We start from the raw sequence: 22,126 nt of genomic DNA on the forward strand, positions 1-22,126 counted from the left end.
GAGAGAGAGAGAGAGAGAGAGAGAGAGAGAGAGAGGGGAGGAAGAGAGCGCAGAAGGACAGATATGTTTTATGCCGCCACTCATTATCAGGTGACCGTAAATAGGAGGGCAAAGAAGCGTGCCCTGAAGGAGGCAGTTTTCCTAGAAACGACACGGATGTCCGACCATGACCCCAGGGACGTTTTGTGGTACAATTAGCCCTGCACTGCCGGAAAGAGGGCTCGGAACGACCACGTGGGTTACTCTGCAGGTCACCCTCTCAGCTAGACACTCATCTAGGCAGCCTTACGTCACAGTTCCGGACCGAGACTCTCCGACTATGTAAAGTGGTCAAGATCTGTGGGCAATCCTCCACTGGGGAAGAGTAACGTCTCATGAGCGTGGCACATTTATCTGCGAGAGCAGAGCTCTGACCCGAGCGGCGGGCCGAGACGGGGGCGGGCCTGTTACCAAGCGCGCTATTCGGGGCGGCAGTGGCTGCCGGCGGTCACGGGACCACTGCAGGCGCGTCATTGTGACGTCAGAGACCCGCCGATGACGTCAGGGGGCTCCATGACGCTCCGACTGCCATGATCGAGAGCGTCGGAAAGAGCCGCCCGCCGGCACCGACGGCCGACGGCGGCGACGCTGGCGTGACGCTGGAGCTGTTCCGAGTAAAACCGCAGCGTGGAGACGGTCGGAAGCCCTGTTATGGGCAGATGTCGAGGCTGTAATTCGTAGGCCGACGACTCATGCGACATTAGGTCGGCTATTCTGAGGGCAGTTACGTTCATATGAGGCGTCAAAGGCGAAATGACTGGCAGCGGATTAAGGAGTCACGGCCCTTTTGTGGAGATGAAAGAGCTTGAGCCGCCGGTTGCTTCGGCATTGTTCGTCCATCTACAATGCCGCACAGGCATTGACCGCAATACTAGCTGTACAATCGCATTTTGACGCAATAAGAAAGCACGCCACCAGCTCACTAGAGAAACCTCCCGGTCTAAAAACAACCCCCTGAAATTGAGACCCTATTCCCAGAGAGGCGGTTGCCATCCGGAAAAGCCGATGAATTAGCGGCCGGGGAGCGGAGTGAGCGCAGATTAATGACGAACACTCTGCCGCGACCCGGGGGTCTCGTCCAAACCAGCGATGTGTCAACACGCATTAGCCACGTGTGCCGGGAGCAGCGGCCACAGATGGTAGACGAACGGGGACACGCCCGACCGCGAGTCTCTCCGAGTCTTCCCGAGTCCGCCCGCGAGTCTCCCCCAGCTGCTGCGTGTGCGGCCACTCAGGATGCCGCCTCGGTGCTCGGCGACCCTCTTTGTAGTGCGCAAAAACTGTCAACACAGCGTCTGCACCGGCCAGCGTTACCCACTTCGACGCGAGACGACTATCTGATGACGGAGAATACGAGACGCTTCCTCCCGGAGACAGCCGTCAGGAGACGCAGGGCGACGCCCGCCGTCTGCAGAGCGGTTGCTACGAGCTCTCTGAGGCTTCAGAAGTCACTATGAACCCAATGACCTGACGCGCCCTGATCGTTACGGACAGGAACGTATACAACATACACTTCAACCGATTTGGTATCGTATGTCGGCCATTGATAGCCGTGACGCCAGTAAATGATAAGCGATGGTCTGTTAAGCACTTGTAATTTTCCACCGGTTAGTGGCAATCGTGGAGATGATCTTAAGAAAATTTCGATTATTTAATCAGCACTTACAGCCGAGAGTAGAAACGGTATATGAGCACCGACATGGTCCCTTCCGGTTGGCCTGTACCGGAGCCATTGCAAGCAGTCTGATTCAGCACATTCGTAGAAAATGGCTGTCACGTTGCTTGAGAATGAAACAGATGCGGCCCAGCTTCGCAAACATAGCTCAAGAGCATGTCAGCTGAGAGCAAATATTGCTTCTCGAGAGAATACATTTCAGCACGACCCGGAAACATGCCTGGTAGGTAGCCGTGCGCAATATAACCGTCTACAATCACGGGCAGCCGATTGCTTGCTCCTGTGTGCTCATTCAGATATGAACTCTAATGCATATGGACATTACAAGCCATATGCATGCTTCTGTAATCAGCTATGCAAAATGGACCGACACTCTTGAGAATGTCAGAACATTATTGCATACCTCGCAATGCTGCCAGAGAATGTCGTAAGCTATCTCGATAGTGTTAGATAATTTTAACAGCCATCGACATCATTTGTATCCTCTGTGGTTGACAGCAGAGTTGGCCATTGCCCGGTGCCTGCCAGACGCTCTGCGATCCATTCGTAAACGGGTCTGGTTTCGATAAACAACCACCACCCAGCCCAGCTAGGAGTGCCAGGGGCGCCAGGGGAGCTAGAATAGTGGCGTCACTTCCGGAGAGATTCTGGACGGGTCACTGACTACGAGAGGGTAAAGTTCAAGGCTTCGCTATAACTGTGCGGGTTATTCAGTTACTTCTTGCATATTGTTTGAGTGTATTATGAGTAGGCTTAGCATGCCACAAATAAGATGCATTTCAAGAGCTTTACAATCAACTCAATGATCATCATCGATGTGTTTCTGGTTTCATTTCTTCTTTTTTTTTCTTTTCCATGCGCATACCTATCTTGATTTATTTTACCTTCCTTACCTTGCCTTTCTCCCAACAAATTTGACAAACGTTTTGCGCTCCAGTGTGGCCGTGCCTCTGCGATTAAGCACTGGTTTAAGTGCACTGATTATTGTGCATTTTGTATTAAGTGCTGTTCGCTGGTTGCTGGGGAAGCGGGCACCGCGGTTATCCACGCTGGCGTGTGTGACCTACCGTGCTCTGGTCCGGAGCTGTTGTGCCGGTCGGGGACGGAGGGACTGATGGGCCGGGAGCCCGTGGCGCTGGTGGCGTCATCCGATAGCTCGGAGCGCGGTCGGCTGCCGGCCGCACTGCTGCCGTCACCGCTGGCCAGGTCCTGCGGGGAGACACAGGGTCAGGTCAGGTCAGGTCAGGTCAGCTCAGGTCAGGTCAGGTCAGGTCAAGACACAAAAACACTGAATAGTCACTTTAATGCGGGAGGAGCAGGTGCTCTCTCCTATAATTGGGACAAGAGCCCGTTGGAGAGAGGTCCGACTAGTAAATAAAAAAAGTGCAGCCCACAGATCGATTTGATATAAAAACGAATTAACAGTAAAGCCCTCTTCAGTTAGGCTGGAGCAGGCTAGTGAAATTTTAGGCGACAGAGCAATCCTAACACAGAGTCTTTGTACATAGTGACATTCATTACTCCTAGAAAATAGCTATGCCTACCAGTAAATCGAATCCAATTCATGTGGGACCATTTGTACCAATACTCCGGCCTTTTCTTAACCATAAAAGCGGTTCCATAACCCACCATTTATGTATTTGGCAGGGAATCAATGAAAAACAGCAAGAGCAGCGCTGGCAACACAGCATTTAAGCAGCAAAAGTATCCGCACATTTCCCGTTTTGGTGAGCGTCCCTATCTTCTGTGAGCCTTCCACAGCTCTCCAGAGCATAATATTCAGTTCCACAGAAGGCGAACCGCGTGGATTACAGATTTATGACTGCATTGTTATGCCATATGAATTTCAACGAAGCATCCACATGAATGAATGGATGAACTCTTGTCCCCCAACTTGTATCTGCGGAGAAGTCACCCGACTGGTACACTTCTTTGATATTCAGTTCTCCGTCACCCAGAGCACATTAGACCTGCTTTCGAGCCTAGAGTGTAACCGTGCATCTGTCTGTGCAACGGCTGAGCTGTGAGCCTTTGACGTCATAGGCGCGGCCCGTCCGCTCCAAATCTGTCCCGGGTTGAGCGGACGCAACATGGCCTAATTGGTAGTCGGAGCGAGTCGCTGGACTGAATCAGAGATATTACAGAAGCAGTTGAACGGGAAGCTTTTCGTCGATGGGGGTATCGAGGAGACAAAGAATTGAGAAGGATGTAGAAGATGTTGGCATTTATTGTGTGAAATTAGTTTTGTTCAGTGTGAGAAAATCACCCTCAAGCGAAGCGATCCGTACTTGGTACGAAAGAATTTGCTAATGAGATAAGCGAGGTAATTATCGCTGGGCTCCAGAATGGAGACAAAAATAAGAAGAACAAATGGATGAAAAGAAGAGATGAAGACAACTATGGTAAATTCATTCACAAAACTTGTTTTTGTGATGCTGAAAAAGTCAACCACTTAACATTCAAAGACAACCATACCCACATACCGCCAGAATGTACACTACAACTTCGCACCGTTCCGTCAGATTCTAACGGCTTCACAGCCAGCCCGGTAACAGACTGTGGGCCCCAGCGTGCTGCGGCATGGAGACAGGTCCCGACCATGAGCCGCGATTCTATCAGGGGAATCCGGCATTCGCCGTATAATGCCAGCCTGCTGACGGTCCCCTGCAGTGAGATCGCTGGTAACTGGGAAATCCATAGTTTAGACATAGTGAGAGCTGTGACAGCACTTTGAGTGACTAACGCAACACAATTTGCAGCAAAGGTGAAATTAAATTTGTTTGAGCTATAGGTATGTCACAACAAACCATGAGCTATGAGCAAAAATGAACTCGCAATGCAGCAATTTATTTCAATTTGATTATCCCAACCCAAGGACGAGAACATCTGTTCTCTTGCGTGACATGAAATATCAAAGGAGTGAATAGTTAGTTAGATGGCACAATTCTTCCTTTCACTTGCCGTCACGCCTCCCCTGGTTCACCAATGCCTGAAACGAACTTCAGTATGTTATCCTCACCACTGTGCTCGACCTCGACTCGCTGAATTCATTAAAGCCTTTCAGTCCATCAGCTTGGACGCTATAACATCCGGCCAGCCATACGAAAAAAGAGCTTCAGATCTGCGCCAGCCTCAAACCGTCCCGGCTGTCTTCTGTTGATCTTTTGCGGGCAGAAATCGGTCGGCGTTGGTCAAAGTCCAGTCGTCTGCAGCGACACATTGCGCAACTGTTCACCTCGTGTGTCCACTGAAGCCGGGCAGAGGCACCGATAACAAACCGGAGAGTACGATAAATGATTGCATACCAGGCCGGGGCCGGGCCGCTCAGCTGGAGGTGAACATTCATCTTTCCGTCACACACGCGGCAGACTCATTTCTTGCCGAGAGAGCCCTGTCGTCGCTCGCCCTCGATCTGTTGTGCAATATATCTCTTGCAACGACGACCGGCAAACGCTTTTTCTGTGATTCTGTGTGAGCTGGGATGCTCTTTGCGCGGGCACATGTGTGAAAATAACGCCTTGGGTGGGATTAAATGGAGAGCTTCAGCGAAAACGGCGGAGCGATTTGTATGTCAGCGAATGGCATCAAACGTTTAAATTCAGACGAGTTGGCCTGCTTACCGAAGCCGTAATTTGTGGACTGCAGTTAGCCGTTCAGTGCTCATCGTTCCAGAATACGGCACAAAGTTCCCAAAACGCAAAGGCATGTGAATATCCATGCAAAGATTGGAACCCATTTTTGTCACGCTAAAAAAAAATCATGCAACGTGATGGGTATCCGGTACCTACACATTTTTAGTGGTTATTTTGACTTATAAAAAACAGTGATCATTCGGTGTTCATATCAGGGATGAAAGCGAGACATATCTCTAACGCACACTCCAGACGTTAAATTGGAGGAGGTCACATGTCCTAAGATTTTGATAAATAGCGACACCGTCACGGATCGTCTCTCATGACCTACCTGGCGCTGAGCCAGGAGTGAGACGCACCACGGTGCTTTGGAATCTGGACATTCATTTGCTGGCATCGGTAAGATGACATATTCCAATATAAGCCAGACTGATTTATTGGATTGGAGAAGACGGGCAAAATTATTGCTCACCGGAACAGCCATATGCAATTCTGACAAAATGGGCCAATTCAAAGATGATAAATTAACCCAAACATTGTTTCACAATTGAAGTGGTGTATGACTATGGACATTGGACCACATGAAGACCACGAAACACACAAGTAAAAAAAATCTTTTGACCTAAATGTAATACCGTTAAAAACAGTTTATGATTATGTTTATGACTATGGAGTCCATCGTATCGACCACTAAATACTCCACCCTCAACCATAGCCAGTACCGACTGCTGTCAACCATCATTAAACCCATGTGTTTAAAGCTTCTGAGTTGACCTCCCCTCCCCTCCCTCACCTTTCCTCTGGCTGGAGACCAAGTGCCGGCGTGGGCAGGGTAAGGGAGGACCTGGGAAACCGTCCAGGTGCCGCGACCTCTCGACCTCGTCATCGCTGGTCATCGATCGCCAGCCGTCCGAACCAGCTGACCCCCCCCCCCCCGTCCCCCGTCTGGGCAGCAGCGAGAACTATCGCAGAGCTCCTCCAGCGGTGCACCATACAGCTGCGGTCACAGCAACCCCAGCGACCCTTCTCTAAGCACATAGTCAGCGGAAACAGGAGTCGCCGCGGCGTTACCGGCGCAGATTCTCTCTCCCTCACACGCATTCACGACGGTACTTCCAACATGGCCGCCCGAGGAGAGGACATCCTGCCCGCGCCACTCGGTCTCTGTATCCGTCCACGGTGGCACAGTGCCATCCCAGCGAGGAGAGAGGCGGAGAGCGAGGAGAGAGGAGGAGAAGGAGTGACGACAGGCTACCCTGAGATGAGCTCTGGTGATGACGCCCCCCGCCCGTGCGCCGAAAGCCACTCTGTGAGCGGTTGATGGCAGTGAACGGAGCAGAAACGCGATGTCTAGACGGTAGGTATACTGCAGAATGTTTGCTGGTGAGGCATGTCGGAATACGAGAGCATCCTAATGAACACTCCACAAAGAGACAAGCTTCAGATGAAACCATGCCCCTAAAGTCTAAAGTACAGCGTCCCAAGTTTGCCCGCGAGGCCGGTTGCAAGGTCTGAAGGGGATGACAGGCAATTGTGGAGAAGATTCTAATGACAGCGGCTTTTGAAGAGGCCCGCTAGAGGTGCACTGCATGCAGATCGCCGGCGCAGTGGTGGTCACAAGATTATAAACCGCGAGCCAGGTACGAGGAAGCACGGGACGGGGTGAGAGGGAAAGACGGGCAAAGGTTGAACGATGGCTTTGGGAAAGCCAGAAGTTGTTTACATTACAGATGGGTGTTGCATAGGTAAAGCAGCGTATAGTTACGAAAGACGATCGCATGTCATAAAAACCGCAAGGGCGAAGAAAATGGCTGTGGAGTATAAGAGGTCATGAGTTTAAAAATAATTTCACATTTCGGCTAATATAGAAAGTCGACAGACGAAGATTCAATAGGTACTTAATCTACAAATGTTTATCGAGGCTGGACATAGGTCCCTACATGTAATCAAATGCTTTCTTTAAATGAGAAAATTTCTAGCCACATGATGATTAGAGAGAGGTGTCCGGAAATAAATTGAGAAGCTTAGGTATTGCTCAATCCAGAGATCATTGTCTCTGTCTAAATACTTGATCTATATCGCAGGAAGTGTCCGGAACATCCACCACGTCGTTCGCTATCACCAACCACAAAGCAGACCTGATTAACGATGGTTTGCTAATAATTCGCAAACACTTCCCCGTTTTCTAAATTCAGGCCGACAGCTGTTGACACAAACAACATTCGCACATGCTAGCTGATGGTATTAAGAGTTATGTCAGGAACGCAGCTTTCAGCTGAAAATTTGAAAACATCTCACTCTTCAGACCGTGTCAGTGCAGCGATCTCAAAACACTGCCGCTGCCAACAAGCATTGTTTTCCAGCCTGTCTGTCTGCGGCTCACTGAGCCGGCGGAAGAGGTGAGCGTATTCCGAGAACCCACACCAGTTTCAGGTCGCCCAAATTCGTCTCGGATGAGCACATTCGACTCTGACGGAATCCACGCGACCATCCTCCCTCACCACGCGTCTCCAGGACAGTCGAAACGCCTGCCATTCTCGTGTCGCAACGGCCCGGCCGGCTGGCCACTGCCAACACAAGCCAAACAAATAGAGACGAGGCCGTCTGTTCACCGGACAGACGGACGCGGACGACAGTCCGCAGCCGCCGCCGCGGCTGTCAGCCTCGCCGATACAACAAACTGCTCACTATCCCGTCTGTTGTTACAGGATATTGCACCGTGCCTGCATTGCAACAGTGCGCCTTTTCAACTTCAAGCTAAAACGTCCCCGATATATGGCCTCTCATTTTTAGCAATATCCTACAGAAAGACAAACACTTAGGACAAGAGTAGCAATTTCTTTTCAAGGAGTACGACGCGGCCCTGACGTCGCGGTGGTGGTTGTTTTAAAACACTGCCACTGTTGTGCCTCCAAGGAAATCGTTCTTTTTTCCTTAAATATTTAATACAGAAAAGTCCTAGCCGGAGTAAAAAGAGAAACGATATCTGAGCAGCTTTTTTAACCACTCCCACCAGTTTCCACCAGTCTTTCTCCATCCGACTGCAGCTCTCAGCGCACTCCGCCCCCCCCCCCCCCCCCTCCGCGGCAGCGCGTGCCGGCCCTCCCGGCGCATTTCGCACTCTCCTCCCCAGCACCTAGATTTGACAGCTCGTCTTTGACAGACTCCTCCCACCCATCCCCGTGTCCTCCCGGGCGAGGACGCCCCCAAACGCCCTCGACCTCGCTGCGACGACGCTCTGCCAGGACAGACGCGCGGCCGGCTAAACATAGAGCGCGCCGCCACTCCGTCAGTTCGGCGCGATCGTCGGCGATGCATCAGCGTCGCCTGCGACGGGCGTGCAGGGCGGCACGACGGCCGAGCGGACGTGCCACCGCCGACGGGAGGAAGAGGAGCACCTCCGGGCGACTCACGAGCGGCCGCCGGGGACCGTCAAGTGGTCGGTGCTGATCGCACGCCGAATTTGTGGGCCCGCCGGAAGCGACGGAGATTGCCACGAAAATCGAGAAGAGGAGATGTACTGTAGTGGAAATCGGATAGCGTGAGGATAGATGGGAAGGAAGGGGGTCAGCTTGGAGCTGAGGGGAAGGAGGGAGAGAGAGAGAGAGAGAGAGAGAGAGAGAGAGAGAGAGAGAGAGAGAGAGAGAGAGAGAGAGAGAGAGAGAGAGAGAGAGAGAGAGAGAGAGAGAGAGAGAGAGAGAGAGAGAGAGAGAGAGAGAGAGAGAGAGAGAGAGAGAGAGAGAGAGAGAGAGAGAGAGAGAGAGAGAGAGAGAGAGAGAGAGAGAGAGAGAGAGAGAGAGAGAGAGAGAGAAGGGGAATATGCTGGACAAAACTGGCATTACATTGCCACCTATCAAGGATAAGCAATATGACAGAGGTGCGCAGTTAAACCGAGCTACAACTACAGAGTATAAGTCAAAACCTGTCACCTTCAGGCCAAGTGACAGTGCATTGGACATTTAAATTGGGCTCAGTTCCGGAGCGTTGAGAGCGACGTGACAGTTCAGTTAGGAGATCGTTTTTGGGACCGGACGTTGAATGTCACAGGGTGTACGGTGAGCCCAAATGAGACGCAAGGGGTCCGTCCGGTGTTAGATGGCCCGTTATCCCCTGTGACTGCGGTTGGTCCGTCCGTAGGCGTACTTTCAGCCAATGAGATGCATTGCAGAGGAGTGCAATGGAGTCGGACAGCTGAAGAAAAGGTCAGCACCTACCCAGGTAGACGAAACGCGACTGCCGTCAACCTTGCTCTGCTCTGGAAAGTAAGAGCACTTCCGTTTTATGTAATTGCATGCACCGGAGCTTCAGGACAATCGTTCTTCATAGAAAGACAAAGACGGTTTTTCCTTCCACGTCTCTAAAGTAATTATATGTCTCCAAAGCTCAGCACCCAGCAATCAGAGGTAAGGAGCGATTCACTCTAGTCGCAAGCAGTTAGCAGTTAAAAGAAGAGCTGATACCACACCTCAAAAGTTCATCATTAGCATCACCCATTCAAAGAAGTTCGGCAGATCAAAGCGTCTGATAAATCATTTCACATTTCGACTATTGCACGGCTGAATGCAAGCGACACTCAAGAGTGCACTGAAGCGCATCGGGTCAAGCTCTCTTTCCAAATATCATTCGCGTTCGGTGCCAATAGGTCCCAAGAGGACCCTGAGGGAAGGCCAGGGGGGAGGCTACGATGCTTGATAGGTTATTGGGTGCGCCGACAGCCGCCTAAACTTCGGCGGCAGTTCGTCAGCCGCAGCCTGCTAGACCATTCGTCTGGCTGGCGCATTTCTCACAGACACACATACATACGCCGAGCAGAGCGCACGCGGCAGGCACGCGACCACGCCGCCGCCGCGTCGCGTCGCCGCATTTGGCAGCGCGTCACGCGACCGGATCTGGGCTACCAACTGGGCCGGCGACGCGACCGGCTGCAGTTGGCACCACGTGACGGATTCCCGACGGCTGCGGCGGCGGCGAAGGGCCCGGAGTCTGGTCGGCGCCTCGCCTCATCGTTATGCTGCGGGGCCGGGCGGGGAGGCCGCAGCCGGCTGCCAACTGGGTCCAAATCTACCGGGCGGCCACCAGCGTCGCCGCCGCAGCAGCAGACGTCGTCGCCGACGTCGATTTCGTGTCTGCGTTTTGGAAAGGCAGACTGTTCAAAGTGCGTGATTCCAGAGGAAGCGCAGGAGAGCCTCCTGCACGCGATCACTCGCTGGTTCGATCGGTCGGCACGGCAGCGGCGATTGAAAGCGAAACAGCTCGGCTAAACTGGCCGACAAGTTCCCAGCAGCCGGTCGTTAAAATCCCAAGGGCGCAGTCAGTTTGAATTCAGCGAAAGACGAGTCAGTGGGTGTAAGTGTGGATTACGGCTTAAAGCAAGGTGGCTGGGTTCAACGTGAAGCCTTAAAGCTGTTCGCGGCTTCTTGCCAAGCTGATGGAATAGAGCAGCATGGGAAGACATTCTTGGCATGAACTGCGATTACTAGTATCTCGGAGCACAGCTAACGTAAGCCATGCAGTAATAATGGTCCTCTGGAAACGGGCAGTGTCCATGATTTCCGGGGTATTTACTTGTTTACACGTCTGTCAGGTGTTTGATGGGACGAGTCTGCCGTTAGCCACTGCCAAGGTGTTTGGAAAACAAACACCAGGCTGGCCGGGAATGCTTGAGAACCAATTGAAGTGTTTATCGAATTCAGTAAACCCATTAGCGTGAAATAATGAGCTAACGAAAATGTTGGACATGCGAAATAGTTACGTCGCGTTATGCGATGGCTTGTCGTATCCTCGCCACCGATCCTCAAGTCGGCCAGTTTTCACATAGCGGCATATCAGTCCTCAGTAACACACGCCGGTGCCTCGCGATTCTCCGAAAGCATACCGACTCGACAAGTTCGTCAGAAGGGGCGGAGGCGCCGGCGGGTGCCCACTGCGTGAGGGTCGAGTGGTCGGTGACTGTTTCACGTTCGCTGAGGCCGCCGCTTTTGCCGAACAGTCTGCGCGGACGCTGCAGGGAGCTCTGATGAGCTGGCGTTAGCGGAGATAAACGTTTCTTGGTAGGAACACATCAGCTGGTCGACCGATGTCTGCATAGATCCATTTGATGATACATGAAGGGCAGGTATGTCTGTTGTAGACTACAGTGTTCTCATCCTTACTGAAGGCACATAAGTATTCATGCACTGTCTGCCAATCTTTCCCGCCGCCTCCCAGTTCTGCTCAAGGTGCAATGAAGCCGTCTGACCCACCTGCTGTTGCTGCTGCTGCTGCTGATGCTGCGGACACGACGGCTGCTCCTGCTGACCATCCTGCTGGCACTCAGACGGCTGTCCCGTCTCCTGGCAGCACTGCTGCTGCTGCCCCTGCTGTTGCTGTTGCTGCTGCAACTGCTGCTGCTGGCGTCTCATCAGCGCCTGGTACTCTGGCGAGTCCAGAGGCGCAATCGGCACCGCCTGCCAGGGCACGGGCGTGGCGACCACGGGACCACCCGGGTAGGAGGGAGCCATGTAGTAGCCGGCCACCGGCGGCAGGTGGATGATACCCGACTCGTCCATCACTGCCGGCCAGACCACACAGAGCACACTGTCAGCGCCTCCTCCTCACACACAAAGACAGACAGGTGACCGACGCACGGTCTGCTGTGTCACCGCCTCACCCGAGAGAAGGTGAGCCGACGGCAATCGACATCGAAGACTAAATTTGTTTGAACAAAACATGCGGGGGTCGGTTATGAGTTTGGACTGGTCGAGCGAAGTGTATGACTGTCTGTTTCTCGGGTTTAGTGAACGGAATTTATTAGGTCTCTTGAGGAGAAGCAGAAAGAAAACAGTTCTTGCCGGACAGCTTTTGATCTGAATTATTGATTGAATCAAGAATTGTTGAACATGGAACATTCTATCAATGTCCGTAATAAAAATGCATTCATTTTCGTTATCATTAAAATCTAGATTTACCAATAGTTAATACTGACGACAGGTACAGGCTAACACTGAGGTTAATTTCGTATCTGCGCCATCACTACCTAACCGGAAGGGCAAAACACAACTCACTTTCCTTGATATCAAATTGGGATAATAGCTTGAGCTCGATTTTAAGATGGTTTCGATTAAGACACATCCTTGGCTCAGATAAATGCGCGCGGCCGCGGGTGCCACTCGCCCAGACCGATCTACAAACACGATCGTCGGACTTAATCAGGCTGATAGCAGATACTTGTGAGCACTCTCAGCACTACGATAGCACGTCCGGCGTGTCTCCGCAACCGACAAAAACAACTGGACTCCACTCCAGATTGTCCGCCGATTTCCTCCGCCTGCGCCATGTCGCCAACGTTCGCGGACATATTCAGAGTCGGACCGAGAGACGGGCAAACATTGGATGGGCAAAGATGGGCGGTAGGTACATACGACGAGTGAACCTGAACAGTCCAAGATACATTTACTTCCGATTGGTGGCCTTCAGGCCACCAATCGGTCAACGTTTGGTGAGATCCCGCATCTCGAATGCGGTGTAGCGTAGTTGCGAAATATCACGAATTAACATCAAACTTTGCTAGACTTGCAGCCAGAGAAGCTAAGATCCCGTGCGATTGACTTCTTCAATGTGAACCAGAAGCTTACAAGTGGAATCGACAATGCTGATCGGGGCGATTTGACTGTCAGACAAAAGGTGTGATTTAATCTCCGCGTGCAGGTTGAACATATCTACTGCGTAAGATGCGGTTTTGAAGGGCGACCAAACACTCAAGAAGCCAATTTTAGACTGTCCTCTGTCACGCCACAGGGAGCAGAAGTATAGACAGCACACCCCGATGCTTTCATGTTTATTTTCCTACCACCCTCCGAGGCTCGTTCCGACAACATGGAGGTCTATGGTTTAGTGGAACACTCGATGGGGACCAAATATTGGGACCACTGCTGAAATCATGCTCAATGGAGGCATCCAGTGGGTGGGATCATGTCCTAACATCTAACTTTTGTAGAAATGCTAAATAATTAAAAGAGACTTCATCTTTGGAGAGCAAACACATTTTCCAGTAGCACTCCGGAAATGACACAGCATTTTCGAAAAAGTTCAAAAGTTCAAAACCTTCAAAAGTATGCATCGCCAAAAAGTCGTCCGATACTGCCTGATTCACGATTTAGTTCTCTGAATCTCTAAATATTAATGATCGTTGTTGACACTGTCCGGTTCCCACCCACTTCCCCCCGTTGGCCGCCAGTGGCGCACGCCATCCCTCACAACTAACGAGCCACTCATGTCCGAGTCAACGTGTTGACACCAAAAGGGGCGTGCGCCCCCGCCCGGGGACACCGGCAGGCAAGGTCCAGATGAGATGACGACACCGGCCATGTGCACTAGGACCGTTACCGACTCTGACAAGACCGCTATCCGGTCACTGAATAGGATCAAGAAATGGAATTGGAATGGAGTTAAACGGAACCCAGCTCGAAGTTGCCAACCGGGTAGACACGTGCTACGGGAATAGAGCATAAGATTGGGCTGTTCAGAGCGGTACCGTACTACCGTAGGCTCGTGTTACCTTCGGGGACGAGTTTGACACCGGTGAAAATTAACACCTGTATGTGAAACCTGATCTTAGATGACCACGATGCATGCAGTATTCAATAAAGGTATGCTTTTTCATCGATTTCAACTAACGATTTTGCTTGCAATGAAGCAAGGATTTGTTAGGTAAAGCATCACGGTCTTAGCTTAACTATCCATGCGCACTGACACTCACCATTGAAGTAGACGTTGCCTTGTGGATCAATGAAAGCGTACTGGATCTGAGACGCCAGCGCCGCCAAAGGATCACGTGGCTCCGACCCCTCGCCGCATTCTGTGACAGGAAACAGTCGGGTAAGTCACGTGGTTTATGACAAAATGATTACCGTTGTGCCGTAATCCATGTGTGGCTTGTATGTTACCTACTGTAAACAGGAATGAGCAAAAAGTGATTACGGCAAAAACACTTACATACGGATGAAAAAGGAACGGACTAAACGATATCTCATAATGCCACCAGGATGATAAGCTAACACGGATCGTAAACAGCTCTTACATATGCTCGTATAAAAATGAACTTTTCTCAATGCCACAGTTCATCTGATTATGTTATACGCTGCTTTACAGGCAATATGCACCGTGTGAAACAATATGTAAGCACACCAAGCTTGAGAGTAGAACATATGCACTATGCAGTTAACAACTATTAATCCATTACTTATTGAAAGAGCACTCTAAAACTGTGGTCATGACAGTTCACAACCGTTTGTTCAATAAACATGGTTAAACTCGTGCATAAGTTATACGGTAAAATTGGCATAAACTCAGACGCATGTATCAGAGACTTTCAATCGCATATAAACCAATGGTCTGAGTTTCATGTGCTCATGGGAATAGTGATGGAAGAAAAAGTTATATCGATTACACATAGTTATAAATATTAGTAACAAAAAGTGTTCGCTGAGTAACTTTGATTTCTTCATTTCATTTGTCTACACCCAGACAAATCTTGTAACTGATTCAGTTAAAAAATAGTATTTTACATCCAATCATTAAACGTTTCCTCTAATCGAGGCTCCCCTAAGCGCAGCATATATCTGGTCCTCATTATACCCATTAACGGCATCTCCCTAAAACGTCAATTTTCACTTTTTCCCTGACGGCTCTCGCGGCATTGAGCTCTGTGTAAAACTTCCCTGTTAGTTAATTCGGAGACGAACGGTCGTGACGGAGGCGACTGTTTGACATTCCACGGACGACATTGTGGGACTGCCGCGGCGACGGCGCCAATCTGCGATCACACGGCTGAACTGGTAAGTACACCAGCGACAGTTTCGGCGCACTATTTATCCATGCTCTGACGGTTACACTACCAGAGCCGTTGGTGTATCATCAACCGTCATTATTTTAACGATGGTTTTTTACTTATGTCCAATAAACCTACACTCCGTGGGGGAGTAATACGTCGGCTGGGAGCAACAATCACCCTCGGAGAGGCAAGAGAGGCCATTCGGTCCAACTAGAGCGCCAGGCGAGCCGGCTACAGCGGCTGCATGAGCCCTAACGGTCGGCCACCGGGCCCGAATGGGGCCTACTAGGGCGCGCTGAACAGATCGTATATATCGCGCTCCGGCAAAGAAACGAGTCCAAACGCCATTAGTGCCGATCCTGCTCTTTAAACTTTCCGCTCCCCTGGTCGACAGAAAGTGGTCGGTGACGTCATCATGACGTAGGGACGATGGTTGGCATGGCAACTGTCATGGAAGAGTAGTAATCGCTGTCGCTGGTGTAGAACGACAAATATGCTACGCGTAGCAGCTTGGCAACATAATAGTTGACTAGGCTACATCATGCATGCATTGCATAATTTCATCAAATTCTAAATTAAATTCAACATTGATTGATCAAACATCAAAGGCCAACGAAAAGCCATCTTGTGGTCATTTTGCTCAGGTGTGACAGTTGTACTTTCATGACATCGTGTACGTCAAAATAATGCAACGTAAGCAAGCATCGATCATCAAAACAGGTGCTAAGAAGACGCCACTCGCCAGCTTAAATAATATAACGATGCTACTTCAAAGAGAAGCAAAAGCAGCATCAAATTTTGCCTGAGCATCTTGACATTTAACTGACCATATTATCAAAACAGGCACTGAACCCATCTCCTCTTCACATCATCATCCTAACCACTTGACCTAACCGTTTGACCGCGTCACCCTTCCTAACCACCTGGGGCAGCCCAGCCGCTCGGCACATCTGGTTCCAACTTCAACCCAGACAGACGCCACGGTTCGTTCCGCTGTCACTCGTGTCTCTTGGAGCCTTCCGGCGTAGGACAGAGCCGGCAAACGGGGCATGAGACGGGTACGGACCTCCCGCGCCGCCAAGCTAAACACAGCGAGCAAGAGAGAGAGTGGCACAGCCCGGCGCACCGCGCGGCGCACAGTGTCTGGCGGCGCTCAGTTAAACGATGACGCGTACACGCGTACCGCTGCCAGCTCCATGGCGCTGCTAAAATAGAGCTGCCTCAGCTTTACTTAATGGATCAGGGTATAATATTTCCTGGGTGAGTAGAGGAACCAGTTTTGTTACTTGAATATGTGTAGCAGGTGCGGTTGGATTATTCATGCGCCTCATTAATTTTAAGTTAATCAATATGTAATTAAAAGGGGCTAGAACTAACATTATCTCTTGCAACGTTGATATGCAAAAAAAAATGGTTGACTTTCCAACCTTTTTGATGCCATTAGCACAACAATCAACACATATTCGTATGAGGCTGAAGCATTATAGTAAGTTCATGTAGAGAAACGTGACGGCAACTTTTACGCCTGCATTCCACGAAGGATATCCGCCACCCTGTCTGTCACCAACCACGCAGGAATGCAGAGACAATAGAGTGACGTTGGGACTGCTTAAGTCAACAGGAGCACTGTGATGTTATGACGGCTGAGCTGTCAATTATGTCACCACACGTGCACACTAGACACACGGCGGTCGGTGCTGGTCGTCGGTCGTCGTGCACAGAGTGCACAGCGTTTCCGCAAAGCGACGAAAAGCTGAAGAGGGGCCAACTATGGATATTTACGCTTTTTTACGAGAATTGACGGAATGCGCTACTTCGAAGCAAGAGGCACGGATCCAATCTATAGAAATGCATGTTACCTAGCATTTTTGACATACTGGTTTTTATTAGCGAATTTCTGCGTTGTGCTTCTCGTCTCCGATGTGTAAATGCGATGTTAGACGGCCTCAGGCCATGCGGTACAGTATACCTTCAGGCGCTTACTCCCAGCGCCATCTATGAACTGTTCTGACGGGTGACGGGTGGCGCCGTCCATGTGCTGGGCATTCCCCTGCCAATGAGTTGAAAGCATGGACTAAAAACAAACAGGGAAAATTCCTTCTCAGCATTACTGCAATATCACTGCATCTTCACTGTTAGTATACCCAACGCCTTCTAAAACCACATCAGACCACAATTCGTTGAGCGTCATCTCGACTCTCGACCGGCCGCCAGTCTCGGCGGCCGCATTGTCGGGTATATTTAGACAGACGAAGGGCGCAGCGTGGAGATGGCAGCCATCACCCTCCACTGTGACACTAGATGGTCCACGAGGTTTGCAGATAGCGCCTGGGACGCCGCGCAAGCACGCTCGGAGATCAACGAGCGTCAGCGCCGCGCCGCGAGCCCCGTTATCTTGATAGTTTAGCTGCTGACGTCGCTGCGATTTCTATCGAGAAAGAACGCTGAACAGGGGGCGTGCTTTGGTTGTCGCAAAAAGATGATCATTAGTCTCAAAACTTGATCTTCATGTCTCGCTGGATTGTTTTCTTTCAAAACTGTGGACTTAATTTCAAAGCCTTGAAAAATGAGTAGTGATGCATTCCGCCCACCCACCAAGCCGTTGATTTCAGCAAGACCATGAGGCCATGTCGAACCCTTCCCCTAACGTATCCTCCCATTCAGCATTGGTCAGTCACAGGACGCCTTGGCCCCAGGGCCAGTCCTGGGCAGAACGCCAAACGTGTGTGGTCGATACTCGCCTGAGAGTCGGCCCGATCGAGCGGAGATACCCAAAACCGCAGTAACTGTGTCGCTGTCATTAATTTGTTTGTGATGAAGACTGTAACAATCAAACACAGTTTTCAGTAAAGACCAAAGTTGGAATAACGAATGCATGAAATATGGAAGGTATTGCAGGAATTCTAAAGCCGAATCAATCTTCGGATGAATATAACTGTATTTAAGAAAAACGATGCATCCTTCGCATAATTTTGTTTTTGCGTCGAGGGCATCAGCCTCATTCGCCGCCCCCGCCGCCAGTCTGGCCCCATATCCCTCAGCGGGTGCGTGAGCTCTGTTTTCTGGTCGGCGGCACCGAGTGGCGGGCCGCGCGCGCCTCAGTCGCCCTCCTCGACGACATTCCGTGCCGGCATATCTGCCGCGGCGCCGCGCCGCGCGTGCCACCGGCGCCGCGGCGAGCCCGGCGCGCTCTGCCAGCGGCGACCATCGCGGCGCTCGGCGGCGCTCGCTGCGCGGCACAGCCACGTGGCATTCATCGCGCAGCTTATCCCCGTTTCCCGTCGCCAGTGTCAGCTATTTTTGTTAATTTTTACGTTTGTTCATTCATTTACTTCGCAACCGTGATTGGATTGGGTTTCCAAGTCTGCCCTGGGCACGCGCTACGGCGAGTAAATTGTTCTCCGTCGGCAAAATTTAGTGCTGAAAGTTTTACAGGGTCCAATGATTGGGCGAGGCCCCGCTCATCTGACGCGGAATGGCCCGGGGCGTGGGCGGTGCCAACCATCCCAGGCCACTTTATTACAGCCCGGTCGACATCGCTAGAAGCACAAACGACAGCGAGTGGCGGGGGAAGGAGCCAGTAGCCATCGCCGAAATGAAGATTCACGACGAATCCCCGATAAACATGGAAACGTTCTGCATGGTAAGATGTCTCACGCTGGTTTGGATCTGTTCCCTGCATTATGTATGCCACAGTATGTCTCTCTGACTAGATTCTGTGGCTAGCGACAGTAGGGAAATTCGTGGGTATTTTCGGTACCCACATTTCCACCTTGCTATATCTGCTGAATCCGCTCACATAGACAATCCACGGGAAGGCCGGTGTTCAATAAAAGGCCAAAGACTGTTCCAGAAATCCGGCAAAGGGCAGTGAGGCTCAAGCATCCCCAGAAACGAGGTACAAAGCTTTCAGACGGCGAGAAGAGCGGTGTCTGATACAGTCATGGCGCACTGGAGAGCACTCGAGGCGATCATGGCGCGGCCTGAGGGGCCTGCGGCGTCTCGGTCGCCATCGGGGAGCTGCAGCTCAGCTCAGGTCACGTATAGCCTCCAGTCTTGAAGGACGGAAGACTGAAATATCGCCGTGATATGAACTGGGTCGATGCAGCCCGAGTAGATGGTTCGGAATAGAAACAAAGTGGCAGTGGCATCAATGTAAATTGTATATCACAGGCCTCGAACCGCCCAAAGTTCGATCCATTCACCAATGAAAATGTCAAATGTTCGGCTGAGCCCTGTGCTATTCTGCGACGTCAGAGAATGTGTGGGAAAGGATATCAATTTACAGGAAAGGACAACAATACCATCTTGAAACGGTAGATTGAACTTGGAAAGTGTTAATGAAAAACGAACCGGCGTCAGTCAACATGAATGCGTACGTTTGAATGATGCGACTGTGTTTACACATAATAACGAACGTAATGTAAAGTAAACGAACAACAAACGCATGTGTTAGGGTTTTAATGTATTGCCATGGTGAAGTGTTCATGTGTCATATTATGATGTACTAAGCTTTTTGTGTGAGAACAGTTCCATTGCTTGCAAAACACCATTCCATACGTAATTCAAATTAATTATTGTTCTAGTGTTTCAACAGGATATAAAACACAGTTTTGCACCTAGCCTAAGTTACGCTGTATGACTGTGAATACGAGTATTCCATCACCACCGCATATAATCGTGACTAATATTTAACAAACCAAAATAAATAAACACATTTTTCTCCGTCTGGAATCCCAACAAACCTAAATTCCAGCCTATACACTGTCAATTTCTGCGCTTTCAAGTCGTTCCTCTGCGGTCTAGGATACTGTCGCGGCCTTAATAACACCCATTCGTCACATAGATTTAGTACCGCGTTTCGATGTAAGTACCGGCGCGGCCGGTGCGCCAGGTCAAAGGACCCGATGTCAGTGTCCCGGGGACAGAATGACACCAACAATATGGCCGCCAGACAGCGGCGGCGGAGACCCGCACCAGACGGACCGCCAAATCGTCCGCTAGCAAATTAGTCAGCGAGAGGGAAGCCGGCAGACAAATGTCCGCTCCACCGCAGTAATTCAGGTGCTAATGTGGACGCGGCTTCTAGCGCCTTTCGTTAGTCCCCAGCACGTGGTGTAATGGTATGACGTAACTCTGACGCCAGTCGCAACCGAGACTGGCATCTGTGGGTCTGGAGAAAGACAAATGGCGGACGCAATGGGTCCGAGATCTGCGGCGAAATGGCGATATACGCAGCCTCAGTCACGTCTGAGACTGTATCTTGAGAGCAGGGAGGAATTTCACCAAAAGCAAACCACATTTATCACCATGAATAGTGAATTTATCCGGAACCACGTGACAGAAACCCACCCATGCCCTGACCGCGGGGTGATCTAACATACTTTCCTCTCACCACGTCCACTGTTTATTGAACTTGGGGTGTCGCACCGCCGTCGGCGAGGGCGTTCACGTGTTGACCCTGGTGTGTGTGTGTGGCACAGACCAAGTAGCTCAGTCATAAATCACAGACGGGTCGCGGCCGCGTCCGCACGGCCATCAGCACTGGTCCTCCGCCCTCTGCCCTTACCTCCCCCTCTCTCCCTCAGCCACTGACCAATCGGCTGTCGTCGACAGTATGACGTGCGCCCGGCCGGCTGGGATGGTTGAGGCGAGGTTTCCAGCTGGACTGGACTGGGCGTTTCCGTATGAATGCGAAATTATGGGGTCACATTACGGGGAGCAGAATAAATGTATAATCACACGAGCAGAAAAAGTTATGTAGATAATCAGCAAGCTGATCAGAGCATGAAAGCATCCTTTTCGTGTCACAGGACAGACAATTTCGGAAAATATAATTAAAATGACAGCATTCAGCGGTCAAACACTGAACGAAAGATATCAGGTGTATGTACGTTCTGGTTCATAGTAGCCCATTTCCAGATTAGGAAGAAAAAAAAGAGACACAATTTGTTTTTGAAAATTGATCCTTACGCAAATACTGGCTGAGAACTGAAATAAAGTCTAAGACTCTAACTAATTGGGAAGTAAATCCATTCGAAATGTTTAAGGTGTCTACCAGATTTATCTAGTTATAATTACAATTATTTTTCTGCCAGCTTCAAATTAACCCTCCCTTAGCGCAGACAGAATAGTAGCTATTCACAAAAGACCAGACATTCCACTACCGTTCACTTATCTATTCCATGCCTCAATGCCTGACGACACACAGGAGCGGGCCACACCTCAATCCGTGAGGAGTGTAATGTGCTGACTATGTAAGCACCCCTTATCTAGTGTGCAACACCACGGCTAGCTACTACAAGGGCGTAGGCACTTCTCCCCGCCCAGCAACAAGATTGAAGGACACAACGAAGGGAAATTAAGTCAAAACCTTCGTTTTGAAGTGCATTTTGACCGAGAGTGCCATCTACTGAAGCAGGCCGTAGGGCGCAAAGAACGCTTCACAAAGCGGGAGCTCGCAAGGCCGTCCACTTTATCACGCGTGTCTGCATTCTTGGAACTATCGTGGCTTTCGATCTGCGCCGCAGGGTGGGTGAGTTGCATTAATTAGAAGAATCAAACACACTTATCTATGTATCGCGTAAGCCACCAGCCATCTTGACTTAATGTGCGTCGCCCTGGGTGGTAGGCTAGTTATCTAAAATGTGCTACAAAATTGACTGAGAATGGCAACAATGGAACTACTGAAAAGTGTTTTCTCGCCGCTACCGTAAAATGTACATACACCAATCAGCTAAAGCAAATATGTTCCACGCCGCACTAGTGCAAAAAAGGTCTCAGAAAACTGTTTTATTGAATAAAACTCTGATTTTGGTTCTTTGAGTATCTCATCCAACAATTCCTGTATCCTGGTCATTCGTTGCCATGCTACGCTGAAACACTGCGCGTCTGAAAACTCCCACAAACAAAATTACAATAAACTCAATCAGGCCTAATGCAACGCGTGAGTGACATCCAAGTGGACGA

The 22,126-nt window shown here is 50.5% G+C and overlaps 1 protein-coding gene across 1 annotated transcript in view; it reads right to left on the reverse strand.

The window, feature by feature from the left end:
* LOC122382590 (uncharacterized protein DDB_G0284459-like) overlaps positions 1-22,126 on the reverse strand; it is an 88,589-nt gene that overhangs the window by 12,820 nt on the left and 53,643 nt on the right. The window contains exons 4-6 of the mRNA XM_043368125.1: positions 14,084-14,182; positions 11,589-11,896; positions 2,782-2,923 (exon numbers count right to left, since the gene is read on the reverse strand). Of these exons, the coding sequence (XP_043224060.1) occupies positions 2,782-2,923; positions 11,589-11,896; positions 14,084-14,182 (549 nt within the window). The remainder of the gene's footprint in view (positions 1-2,781; positions 2,924-11,588; positions 11,897-14,083; positions 14,183-22,126) is intronic.

This window comes from Amphibalanus amphitrite, unplaced genomic scaffold (genome assembly GCF_019059575.1).
Source record: "Amphibalanus amphitrite isolate SeventyFive unplaced genomic scaffold, NRLGWU_Aamphi_draft 000143F_arrow, whole genome shotgun sequence".
NCBI lineage: Eukaryota > Metazoa > Arthropoda > Thecostraca > Balanomorpha > Balanidae > Amphibalanus > Amphibalanus amphitrite.